General features: G+C 49.4%; 1 protein-coding gene across 2 annotated transcripts; it reads left to right on the forward strand.

Annotated features, from left to right (window-relative positions):
* Nucleotides 1-267: 267 nt before the first annotated feature.
* ATXN1L (ataxin 1 like) lies at nt 268-11,356 on the forward strand. 2 transcript variants are annotated; one of them, XM_033434309.2, is made up of 3 exons: nt 268-426; nt 2,291-2,358; nt 3,574-11,356. In XM_033434309.2, exon 3 carries the CDS (start codon nt 3,694-3,696, stop codon nt 5,758-5,760), a length of 2,067 nt encoding a protein of 688 aa, XP_033290200.1. In that variant the 5' UTR covers nt 268-426; nt 2,291-2,358; nt 3,574-3,693; the 3' UTR covers nt 5,761-11,356. The 2 variants fall into 2 exon arrangements, with proteins under 2 accessions (XP_033290200.1, XP_004273278.1); XM_004273230.3 differs by having other exon boundaries at nt 3,577-11,356.
* The last annotated feature ends 1,741 nt before the right edge of the window (nt 11,357-13,097 follow it).

Consider the following 13,097-nt stretch of genomic DNA (forward strand, 5'->3'; position numbering starts at 1 on the left):
GGTCCCGAAGTCCAGGAAATGATGGCCACGCCTCAGGGCTGTGTTTGGGAACCCCCAGAATTTACTGGAGTAGACAGATATCAGGGTCCTTGTGGGGTCAGGGTGAAGGGGCCGGGCCCAGTCCTATTTACGTGACCCGGCCCCAGGGAGAGGAGTTCGTTTTCCCACCAGATGGGGGCGCTGGGGGCGACGGTCGGACAGCCTGCACAGTCCTCTCCCGGGAACTCCTGGGCGTCGCTCTCCGGCCCGGGGCCGTGACGCAATCTTCCCGCGCCGGGGGCGGTACGCGCTTGACACCATCTTCGGGCGCCCGTCTGGGGGGGCGTTGGGTGTGGGGCGGCTCCGGGGCCGGGGATGGCGGCGGCCGCCGTTGCGGCGGCTCCGGGACCAGCGGGAGGAGCCCGGGGAGCGCCGTGAGATGGGCCGGTGAGTGTCGCCGGGAATGGAGGACGCCGAGTCGGCCTCACTGGGGCCAAGCAGGCCTGGGCTCGGAGCTCTGGAGGAAGTGGCCCCCCAGAGCCCGTTGCCCCGCGGACCGAGGGAGCGAAAGAGGCCGCGCCTAGACCCCCGATCGCTTCTCACCGGCCCGGCCCAGAGAGAGGCCTCAGGTTCCTGCTCCCCCGCGACTGTGTCCTGGCGGGGCTGGGTGTCCGAGTCCTCGGGGCGGGAAGGGGCCCCCAAACAAGGAAGCAGCGCCTGCGGGGCCTCGCCCTTACCCCTCTGCTTGAAAGGTCGACCCTCCACTCTCTAAATGCAGAGTTTCCAATTTCGGGCCCTACCCCTTTTGGGGCAAGGATTGCGGGATCAAGGGAAGCCATAACCCCTGTCTCTTCTAAGCTCCTGTCTTTCTGGCGGGCGCACCTCTCGCCCTCAGCGAATTCGAGTCCGAGGCTGGGTTCACCCTCTTGATTCCGGGCTGTGCTGCCAGCGCTGGCAGCTCTCCGGAATGGTCCTCCTTTCCCGTTAGCTCGGTTGGGGTCACAAGCTGCGTCTTCCCCTGGAGAAATCCTCATTGAGCCTCTTCAGAGGCCGAAGTTTCAGATTCCGAAATGTGTTTTGCGTTGTGGGAACTTAGTGCACAGGCTTGGCTCTTTGTTATTCCTGCAGACCTTTTGCCTCTTTCAGTCCTTTTATTAGCCTGTGTTTGGCTAACCCCTCTGTGACCTAGAGGCAGGTTTTCTTTAATGCTTTAGTTGTGAGAAGCAAGTATCATTCTGAAATTGAAGTTGTGACCCCATTTTCAGTTGGGAATGAGAGAGAAATCTAACTGCTTTTCAGTCAGTGGAACTGCTGGCAAAGAAGGGATGCAAGACTTGTGCCCACTGTGTGAATTTGTGTTTATGGAACCAAGAATTTGTCTTTCCACCTTGTTTTCCTATCTTGTCACTTTTTTCTTTTTGTACATCTGCACCTTGCTGATCTTAAGAGGGAAGTGTCTTCAGTTTGGTTTGAGGCGTGCAGTGTTCTTTAGGACTTGGACAGCGCAGTGGGTAGTAGTTTCTCTGAGTACTGGTCAGTAGTACTTTCTCTGTTTTTAGAGATTAAGGCTCTGTTCTTCAGTGCTTAACGTTTCTGGCATGTGTAGATTCAGATATTGACAGTTTAGCATGAGTTTTGTTTCCCACTGGTAGGCTACATGAGGACAAAGGGAATGTTTTCAGTTACTGTCACACCTGATTCAGCACGTGGTACAAAGTTGTCACTTAGAAAATTTTACACACACACACACACACACACACACACAGAGGAGCCTGTTTTTTTACCCTGGAAATCTGCTAATAAGGCTTCCCTTTGAGTGACTCCCCCTTGACCTCTTTTTCTGCCCCAGAAACATAAATAATTGTTCTTTTTCCTCTAGTGCCTCTTATCTCATTTAAATAACCTCCACATCTGTGTTTTCATCAGCCCTGAATAAAAGTGAAATCCGTGAGGCTGATTTTTCCTGCTTCCCTTTGTTCACATGGGGACAATGTTGAGTCTTACACGTTTATTTGTACATTTACCTGAAATTGGGATTGGAAGTAAATTTAACCTTTGGGGAATAGGTACAGGTAGAGAACGAAGAATATGATGTTAAGGAAAACAATGAAGTTTGACACATGGAAATTTTTTTCCAGAGATGTTGTCCTACAAATTAGAATTTAATGTGTTGTTACCTCTGGAGAAGAGTAGGAGGCAGGGCCTCCTGGACTTTAATGTCTTTGTGGTTTTGGAATTACCTTTCTTGATGATCCTGGGGAGGATCAGAGGCTAGGTTCCTGCTTACTCTATTCCTATTTCTGTCTCCTAGGCTCCCAAGCCAGTGGGGAGGACACTGCTTCTTATTACAGCTGCTCAGAAGCACCACTGGAAGCTCAGGTAATACAGGCGCTTTGGATACCTTGTTGTGGAAAAACATCTGGAATTCAGCAGTGGAAAAACAGAACAGAGTGTAATATCATAGAAATCTCATTTCAGATCCGAAGAACTGAAGCCTGATAGGAAGAAATAGGTGAAAAATTTCGTATGTGTTGAAATGTTCAGACCAGAAAGATACTTTATGAAAATGGACAAAAGCATGTGTGAAAGGTGATAGAGAAAGGGGAGAGAGAACTTTCTTATGAATCATATAGACCTGAGATAGCAATAAACAGGCATGTTTGGAGGAATAGAACCAGAATTTTAAGAAGTGGTGCCTAGAGCAGACCTACAATGGAAAAGGAGCCATTGGCAAAAGAAAAAAGAAAGGGAATGCATGAAGAAGGCCAATTGATGGTGGTCAATGGGAAGAAAAGAAGTCTTGCCAAACTAGGGAACACAAAGTCTATGGAAGGTCAGAAGAGTTTTGTTGCCCTTTGGAGAGGAGAAATAAACAAACTGTAGAAAACACCAGTACAATCACCTCCCCATAGGGCCCAAGTTTGAATGTAGTATTTCATGGGGTGAAGAAGATACTTTCATAACATGTTTAGGGAACAACGTTTTAAAAAAAAAAAACAAGACGTGCAGCCCTCAGGACCTATTGACTGACCCCTGGGTCCTTGGGGTAGTGGTAATATGAGGCAAAGGAGGATGAGAGTTTAGGCAGGCCTGGGGTGGGGGGGATGGGGATAGGTGAGATAATAACCCAAATTAGGCTGGGGAAAGGAAGCAAGGATGAGATCATATGTTCAGGAAAGAAGATAGCATGGTAGTGTTTGGTGGCAAAAGGAGAAAGTTAGGAAAAGGAGCCAGCAGCAAAGACCATGTGTTCAAATCCCCCTTAAGGGAAAAGGCTTAGAATAGTCAAGGTCCCCATCAGAGGAACAGCTAATCATGAAGCTGTTGGTTTCCCTGGGGTTGTGGAGCCCACAGGTTATTTATGCATTGTTGAATGCTTGTCCTTGTACCTCTTTGTGGTTTCCGTGATTGTTTCTTTCACGTCCTAGGCTGGATGAGCGAGAAGGGTAGCATCTTTGTCTGCTCCTTTCTCATTCCTCTTTTTTTCCAGCAGTCCCCTTTGTTACATCTTCCTCCGTGGACACAGTTCCTGCTCTTTCCTTTGACTTGGTTTACCCCTAGGTTACTTTTCTTTGCCTCTGATTTGTTCCCTAGCAGATGTGGGCGCCCCAGCCAGCAGCAGAGAGGGGTGCAGGGGAGCCACAAAGAAGCCCCTTCTGATGCCCCAAGGAGCAAGCCGACCCCTTCCAGGCTCCAGGAACACCACAAAGCAATATGAAACCTGTTCATGAGAGGAGTCAGGAATGCCTTCCACCAAAGAAACGAGACCTCCCCGTGACCAGCGAGGATATGGGGAGAACTACCAGCTGCTCAACTAACCACACACCCTCCAGTGATGCCTCTGAATGGTCCCGAGGGGTGGTGGTGGCCGGGCAGAGCCAGGCAGGAGCCAGAGTCAGCCTGGGGGGTGATGGAGCTGAGGCCATCACTGGTTTGACGGTGGACCAGTATGGCATGCTGTATAAGGTGGCTGTGCCACCTGCCACCTTCTCCCCAACTGGCCTCCCGTCTGTGGTGAACATGAGCCCCTTGCCCCCCACATTTAATGTAGCGTCTTCACTGATTCAACATCCAGGAATCCACTATCCCCCAATCCACTATGCTCAGCTCCCGTCCACCTCTCTGCAGTTTATCGGGTCTCCTTATAGCCTTCCCTATGCTGTGCCACCTAATTTCCTACCGAGTCCCCTCCTTTCTCCTTCTGCCAACCTCGCCACCTCTCACCTTCCACACTTTGTGCCATATGCCTCACTCCTGGCAGAAGGAGCCACTCCTCCCCCCCAGGCTTCATCCCCGGCCCGTTCATTCAACAAAGCCCCCTCTGCCACCTCCCCACCTGGGCAGTTGCCACATCACTCGAGTACTCAGCCACTGGACCTCGCTCCAGGCCGGATGCCCATTTATTATCAGATGTCCAGGCTGCCTGCTGGGTACACCATGCATGAAACCCCTCCAGCAGGTGCCAGCCCAGTTCTTACCCCTCAGGAGGGCCAGTCTGCTCTGGAAGCAGCCGCTGCCAATGGACAGAGACAACGAGAGCGAAATTTAGTGAGACGGGAAAGCGAAGCCCTCGACTCCCCCAACAGCAAGGGTGAGGGCCAGGGACTGGTGCCAGTGGTAGAATGTGTGGTGGATGGACAGTTGTTTTCAGGTTCTCAGACTGCGCGGGTAGAGGTGGCAGTGCCAGCACACCGAGGGACCCCAGACACCGACCTCGAGGTCCAGCGGGTGGTTGGTGCTTTAGCTTCTCAGGACTATCGTGTGGTGGCAGCTCAGAGGAAGGGTGAGCCCAGCCCCCTCAACCTGTCCCATCATAACCCCGACCATCAGGGTGAGGGGCGAGGGTCAGCCAGGAACGCAGCAGAGATGGCCGAGAAAAATCAGGCCCGAGGGTTCTACCCTCAATCCCATCAGGAGCCCCTGAAACATAGACCTTTACCCAAAGCAATGGTTGTAGCCAATGGCAACCTGGTGCCCACTGGAACTGACCCAGGCCTGCTACCCATGGGCTCGGAGATCCTGGTGGCGTCAAGTTTGGACATGCAGGCCAGAGCCGCCTTCCCAGACAAGGAGTCAACGCCACCCCCCTTTACCTCTTCCCACTTGCCCTCCCATTTCATGAAAGGCGCCATCATCCAGCTGGCTACAGGGGAGCTGAAGCGGGTGGAGGACCTCCAGACCCAGGATTTTGTGCGCAGTGCCGAAGTGAGCGGGGGGCTGAAGATTGACTCTAGCACAGTCGTGGACATTCAGGAGAGCCAGTGGCCTGGATTTGTCATGCTGCATTTCGTGGTGGGTGAGCAGCAGAGCAAAGTGAGCATCGAGGTGCCCCCCGAGCACCCCTTCTTTGTATATGGCCAGGGTTGGTCCTCCTGCAGCCCTGGGCGGACTGCACAGCTCTTCTCTCTGCCCTGCCATCGGCTACAGGTGGGAGATGTCTGCATCTCTATCAGTTTACAGAGCTTGAACAGTCACTCAGTTTCTCAGTCCAGCTGTGCTCCCCCAGGCCAGCTGGCTCCTCCCCGAGAAAGGCCTGAGAGGACAGTCTTGGGACCCCAAGAGCAATGTGACAGTGATGGGAAAAGCCAGCCGTTAGGCGAGGGCTCCCGAATGGTAGAGCCCTTGCAGCCAGAGCCTGGTGCTCAGGCCTGCTGGCCAGCCCCAAGCTTCCAAAGATACGGCATGCAAGGGGAGGAGGCACGGGCTGCGCTGCTCCGTCCCTCTTTCATTCCACAGGAGGTAAAGCTGTCCATTGAAGGGCGTTCCAATGCAGGAAAATGAACCTCTCCCAGACCTGGACTGGGATGCTACCCCAGAGCTGGGCCTCACCGTGAGCAAGCAGAGGATTTGCACATGCCGAGCAGGGGATGGCTCTCTTGGCAGTGAGGTTAGTGGGGAAGAGAAGGCGTGAAGGCAGCCTCCCAAGGCATGGTCTGTTGCCCATTACCCCATGGCATCTTTTCAGAACAGCCCCAGAGGGTGCTGTGATGGGGAGCAGCAGGCCCGGGCCAAGGAAGGAAGGGGGTGCACGCAGGATAAGAAACATTCCAAATATCAGGGCCTCCCTGTTCTTTCCTCCTCATCCCTAGCTCCTGCAAGGAGAGAGTCAGGCTTTGGGAGCAGGTGCAGAGGGAGGGAGCAAAGAAAGAGCCAAAAATGATGATCCACAGCTTATAGTAGCAGTTCAGCTATCTGAAGTTTTTTTTTTTTTTTTTCCTTTCTTTTTTGTGATGGGAGGGCAGGAGGCCCCATGCTTGGAAATAAGAGGGTTCCCACCCAGAACTCTTCTTTTGAGAGCTGTGCACTTTAAAGGGTAGTTTTGTTACAGATGTCTAAGGCTGGGTGTGCAGGGGACTCTGCTTGATCCTCTGCTTCAGCCGTTTCCCATCTCTCCCCATCATTCCTCCCACAAGGCTTCTAGCATTAGGAGAGAGAAGCCGCTCCAGGGTTCAGAGTGAAGTACTGCCTTGGCGGGGACCCAGTCACGGGACTTTGGGAGAAAGACCCGATGGCCAGACTGACCGGGCTGTAGGCAGGGCTTCTGGAAAGGTAGCTGACCTAACAAGGCTCCTCCTACTCAGCATGCCAGACCCACTTTGAAATTGTACTGAATCTCTAGTTGGTAATGGTGACTTTTGAAAGAACCAGTGGACCCTTTTCCCTGGGCCCCTACACCCGATCCTCTGTCTATGTTGTGCCTAAGTGCCTGCACTGCCCCCACCCTTCCGCTGACCTAACCTGTCTGCATGGTGTCTTGACCTGGGCCTATTTGTAGCTGCACTGCCTTTCCCCTTCTGCAAAACTGGTTTTGTCCACTCTGACCAGGACCTCTAGTTTTTGGTGTGTAGGGGTCTCTCTGGTTTCCCTTTCAGTTCTATTCTCTATTTTTAAAAACTTAGAATCATGTCCTCTCCTCTTCTGCAGCTGAACCAGTTGGTGGAGAAACGAATGGAATTATGCCCCGGGTTGAGACCAGTACAGCTGGCTGGGCAGTGCCCATCCTTGCGCTTTTAGAGTCCCTCCCATCTTACTCCACTCCTCCCAGCATTCAGGCTTCTCCAGGCTGTCTCCTCCCATAGCCAGCTCTAAGGTTTTGGGATACTCTTTTTTTTTTTAAATTTTGGCCACACCATGTGGCATGTGGGATCTTAGTTCCCCGACCAGGGACTGAACCTGGGCCCTCAGCAGTGAAAGCGCAGAGTCCTAACCACTGGACTGCCAGGGAATTCCCTAGAATAGTCTTGATAATGTTTCAATACCTGAAAAGTCTCCTAGATTCCATTTCATGGTGGAGTATTCCTCTGCCAAGAGTATTTTCAATCTTAGTTGCATTTGCCCCCTGTGTCTTAAGCCCACTTTTTCTTCACGACTTTCAGCATCACCTCGGACTGTGGGATTCCAGTGGGTGTTGAGAATTAGGCTTCCCCCATCAGCTTTCAGGTGGGTGGGTGGGTTTTTTGTTTGTTTTTTTGGGGGTCTTTAGACTCTTGAACAACTCAGGGTATTGTCCACTCAGCTCTCTTATGAGGCTTCTCCTGGGGTATGACCCTGGCATTTCCTTTCAAGATGGACTGGCCAAGGCCTAGCCTGTTGTCAGGAGTCCCAAACCTCTGAGGTCTGATATCTGCTCTGTCAGAGACTTTAGGCAAGTCTTGTGACCTCTCGCTCTTTCACTTCCTCCCCAGCTGCCAAATGGGGATAAATAATCTTACCTACCTCCTAAGGGGAGGGGGAGTTCTGAGAATGGAGTCCTTCTTAGTGTTCAGGTGCTAAAGGTTGTTCTCCTGGGGGAACAAAGTGACTGAGACTGGCTTGTTCGCTGCAAGCCCTACACTCCACTGTTTCATTCCTTGAGAGCAGTTACCTGGTCAGTCAGCTTTTGGAGCCCCATCCAGAGGAAGCTGCTGACCTGACCACAAGTATGTAAGTCTCCAGTTCACCTCAGAACCAAATACCAACCGTGTCTGGTGAACGCTCAACCTTGTACACATTTGGGATCATGTCTTTTCCCTTCTCTGTCCCCTTATCTCTCTGAATGCTGCTTTCTCTGGCTTGTTTCCCACAGCTGGGGGCCTGTGGGGCTGAGTCTCGAGGAATCCTCTCAGAGGACGGCCCTCGGAGAAGGCCTTGTTTCTGGCTGTTCCATGAGCAACTCATTCCTAGTTTCTCATGCGTGGGTTTCTCAGAAACATCCTTCCTCATTAGGAAGGCTCATCAACTGAATATAGCGACAGGCACACAGTGGACACTAAAGAAATATCCACCAAGGGCACCAACCGAGCTTCCTCCTTATGGGAACAAACCTATATCTAACCAGATAGAGGCCAAGTAGTGTAAATACAAGAAACCCTCACTGCCCAGCCTGATAACTTGCCCTTAATCATGGAAAGAGAAAATCTTGTGCACCTTGGCGAGTTGGGCCCTGAACTTTCTGCTGCTGTTCCTCTTCTGTCTCTTGCTGGTGAAGCAGCACCAGCACTTCCTATAATACTGTGCCATGCGTATGTAATATATTAATACTTGACTTTGTTGAGCTGCAGAGGTGTCTTCTCCCAGGGGAAGAAGCTCTGCTCTAAATCTTGGTCAGAGCTGAGGTATTCCCCTTACCTTTTCCCTCTGTTTCAGTCTTTTCTTCCAGGCATGAGGAATGAGAGTAACCTATGGTGTGTCCATTCGTCCTTTTAAAGATTTCATAAGTGTTATTATAAGAGATGTAAGAGCAGTTTTGAGACAGCATTTTGGAGGGAAGCTGTCAGCTTTTGGGGGAATGGGTAGTTAAAGAAGGCCAATGTCATTAGTAGGACAGTCCCAGAGCTTAGGGGTAGAAAGGAAGATGGCTAACTCTGGCATTAAATAGAAATGCCTATACCAGTTTGGGAGTAGGGGAACCAGGTGAAGGACGGTAATACATCCAAGTCTTGGATCATCATTCCTATCAAGATTAGTGTACACAGAGGAGGGGGAGTGGCATGGGGGAAGGGGAGACTGGGAGGTCAGAGCTGAGCACTCGTGCCCAAGGGGGAGGGACCCCAGTAGATCTGGACTGACCCTTCTACACTCTTGGTCCCAGTTGGTCTCTGCTGCTTTGCCACTGCTGCTGTCTATTCACTGTCCTGCTTGCTGCCCTTGATAGCTCTCTGTCTTTCTGTGTCTTTGGCCATATAGATGAAATCCAGGCATCCTGTCCATCCTTACATGTGCAAGGGTTACTTTATAACAAAGTCATCTTGAGTAGGGATAGTATGAAATGCTGCTGGTGGGCTGGTGAATCCAAAGGGATATGGCTTCAGTGCTTGTTGGGAGCCCTTTGGCTCCAAATATCTGACTCTCTTGAGGGAGAGACAAGCAGGTCCTATAAGTGGGTGTTTTCTTTGTATTAACTGCTTTCCTTTATGATATCTTGTGTCCTGTTTTAAAAATTAAATGATGGGGAACCAGATTAGGGCCTGTGTCAGCATCCCAGGGAGGTTCATCTGGCTCCAGTTAAATGGATTCTGGGGTTGGGGGAGCGTTTGAAGTTTGAAATAGACCCTCAGGTGGGGTTTAGTTTTATTTTTACCACTGGGCGCCATAGAAGATGCACAGGGTGGTGGTATGATTTAAACCTGCAACAAGCAGGCATGTTGAAGAGTTGAGTGATCACACTGGAGATAAAGGGTGGACGTGGGTTCACTGGGCAAGGGCTTGGGTCCATTGGAGTAAAGATAACCAGATTGGTTGAATTGGCCATGGGAGATTAAGTCACAGTCTTAAAAACAAAGCAAATAGGGCAGAGGCCAAGTTTTAGGGAGATTTCTTGGCCTCCTAGGGCTAAGTTTACTAAACCACACTGAAGCTACAATACTTTCCAGATGGGAAAAAGTGTACACTACAGTTGAAGAGCTGAACCGTGTTAGGTTGGATGTTGACCAGGAACCTGTTAGCCCTTTGCCGGGAAGCCTTCACCCTCCAGCATCCCTGGGAGAGGGAAGGCCTCCCACATTATGCAATAATAAAATAAGCATCTGGGTCCTTGCAGCTGTCAGTTGCTCTTTCAACTCTAGGATCCATCTTTGGGCCAGAATCCTGGTCTGGGCCTAGGATGACACTGGCCCTTGAGATGCTAGAGTTGACTGCACTCTCTCCTTACCTGCAGACTATGCACAGTGCCTGGGGCGGAAGGAGGAGAGGTGGTGCGGTTTACCCTGCTGAGCCTCCCCAGCAGGAACAGTAGTAATAAATGCACTTTTCACACTAAGGTTTCTATATTCGTTCTCCTGTTAAGCCTAGATCCTCCCCTGGTAGACTGCAAATTCAAAGTCTGTGTGATCCCCAAGCCATTCTGCTGCAAATGCCCAGCAGTGAAGATGGCCTCAAACTGGGTTCCTGTCTGCAGTGTGTGTGGCGGCAGCCCATGTGCCTTTACCTATTGTCAAACTTTCAAGCATTTATTTCTGTCTTTATGACTGTCATGGGGACTGAGGTTCTTGAGAGAGAGAGAGAGAGAGCGCGCGAGTGTGAACAAGCTGATGACACAGTGGTTTTACACCCACTCCCCAGACAGGGAGTATGCACATAGTTGTGAGCTGTGAGTGGTTAGTGCATTGCTGATGTTGCTGAAGGCAGGGTTCATCCCTCATTTGCGTGACACTCGCATTCAGGAGAAGCTTGTGTCGGGGAAGAGACTCGTGGCAAACTTGAAGTATTAAAAATAAGGCTGTCCCCTACAACCTTCCTAGTCACACACAGGATCCCTGTAGCCAAAACAGTATATGTTCCAGCTGCAGAGAGCAGACTGCTCTCAGCTTGCACAGCACCTTAGGGGAGGGAAGAATATATGGATAGGGAATGGGGTGGAGAAAGGATGGAAATGTTGTCATCCAGGTGGCTTTAGGGTCCTCAGGCGTAGTAGAGAAGGACGGCACTGGGGAGGTCTGATGGATGGATCTGATTTGTGTAGGAGTTCCCTGTAGATAAATTACTGATCCCCCAACTACTATCCCCAGTATGTAATGGCTAAATTAATATGTAATCAACTGCATTGTATCTAAAGCCTTAGAACTAGTCAGGTGCTCCCCCCACCCGGTACCATTTCTTACCCTCTAATCCTACCTGATCTTTAACAAAGCATTAATAATTCTAAGGATAATCTCTATTTTGTTGTGCTTTTTTGTAACTGTTTTAAATAAATCAATTTGTACTGTATATTTGTACTTTTGTGAGATCCTTTTTGCTGTTTTACCATTTTAAGTCTCTGTACTTGGCTACACACAGATTGTATTTTTATTGTTAATGCTCTTCTTATGGATACCTGCATTTAACTTGTGGACTATGTAAACACAATATATATCAATATCTATATATCTATATATCTATCTATATAAACTACTAGCTTTTCCTTTTGGTGTTTGCGCCTTCTTCGTATCCCAGCCTTAGATGGTGGCCATGGGGTGGGGGATAGAAGGCCTATGCGGCAGAGCTTGAAATAGAGAGCAAATGGTGCCCATCTTCATGTGGTGGGCTGGGGGCAGATTGCACGAGCTAGTCCTGAAGCATGGTCTGTGTGTTCTGTTGTGTGTGTTTCAGGGACCCAGAAATCTACCTGTAGACTCAGATACTGTTCTAGCACAATCAGTCACAAGGACCTGTAGATGCCCTCACTGCTGGCCTTTTCTCCAATTCTTTTCTCAGGAATACTGCCAGAAATTTCTGGAATAAGTCAGCTCCAGAACTTAGCTTGCCACTAGTAAGAGGTGAAGCACTCAGATACATGATAGTTACTCATACATTTATTGAGCACTTGCTACATGCCACAAAATAGCCTAGGTGCATTATATATTAATAACCATTTGTTGCTAGTACTATTATTTTCACTTTGTGGGTGGGGAAACCAAGAGGTTTAAGTAACTTACCCAAAGTTACACAGCTATTAATTAGCAGTACAGAATGTTAAATCCAGGCACCTAATTCCTGAGTTTGCGTTAACTCACAGTTCGTTGTAAAAATTAAATGAGATAATCCACGAAAGTGCTCAGAACAATCTTTGACACATAATGAGTGCTCAACCATTTTGAAACATCCCAAGTAGGACTTCCATGTGGGGCTCTGTGAGAAAAAGCCATTTGGCTCAATTAAATATTTTCTTTTAAATGTCCAGTATTTTGTAATAAGCTTATTAATATTTTTGTATTTTTCAAGACAAATATTTCGGCCTGCCTGGTGGGAATTAACCCTGGTTTGGTGGGGGGTCAGTTAACACTCTTAAATAGCCTTGAACCTGTGGAGGTCAGAGAGGAGTCCAAGTTTCCTTGTTACGACATTGGAAGAGGTCCACATTCCTGGCATAGTTATTTTTCTGGCTACAACTTAACTAGGGCACTTCCTTCTGGACTTCAAGATCTGTAATTATCTAAACTGTATACAACCTTTGGTGCAGGCTAAGGAAAGTTCTGTGCTTGTTGTGTACCATCACAGAACCTTTTTAGAAATGACCTCAGCTCGTCTCCTCCATGGTTTGGCAGCCATACAAACTGCCAGAGTCGTCATTTTGCTCTGGCCTTGACCGCTACTGACCTGAGCTCTCATGGCACCTTAATTCTGGATTTTCCTCAATTATCCTACCTTGGCTCTGAGGAATAAATAAAAAGATGGGTTTTTACCTCTTCTCTCAAACATGAGTTCCTCGGCACTATGAACCTTAATATTGCAGCTATTTCTATGCATGTATTCCTGAATGCAACTGAGTGCTGTCTAGGGTAGAATTTTTAAAAGTTTGGCAGACTGGGAAAAGTAGCTGGTACCTGGTCTAAATACATCATCCTCTTTAGAAATGCCAGTTATGAGGAAAGGCGTCTACTTCTGAGTTTGGAAAAGGAAGCTGGGTTGAAATAGCTCTTGGGACCACAGGTGATCTTCATTAGTGTTGTGGGCATGCACCCTCACAAAGTCAGCATCGGTTCTTCCTTAATGTCATTAACTTGTGAAGGGCCAGATAAGGGATCTCTGCTGGGAGTGCCTTTGTTGAGGAGCACCCTCCCTCGGAAAAAGACAATGGCTAGACGTCCCTGCCTGAAAACTTCCATCCACGTCTCTCCTAGATTTGCTAGAATGAAATCGAGAGAAAAGCAGGAAAGGGCCAG

Source organism: Orcinus orca, chromosome 20 (assembly GCF_937001465.1).
Source record: "Orcinus orca chromosome 20, mOrcOrc1.1, whole genome shotgun sequence".
Lineage (NCBI taxonomy): Eukaryota > Metazoa > Chordata > Mammalia > Artiodactyla > Delphinidae > Orcinus > Orcinus orca.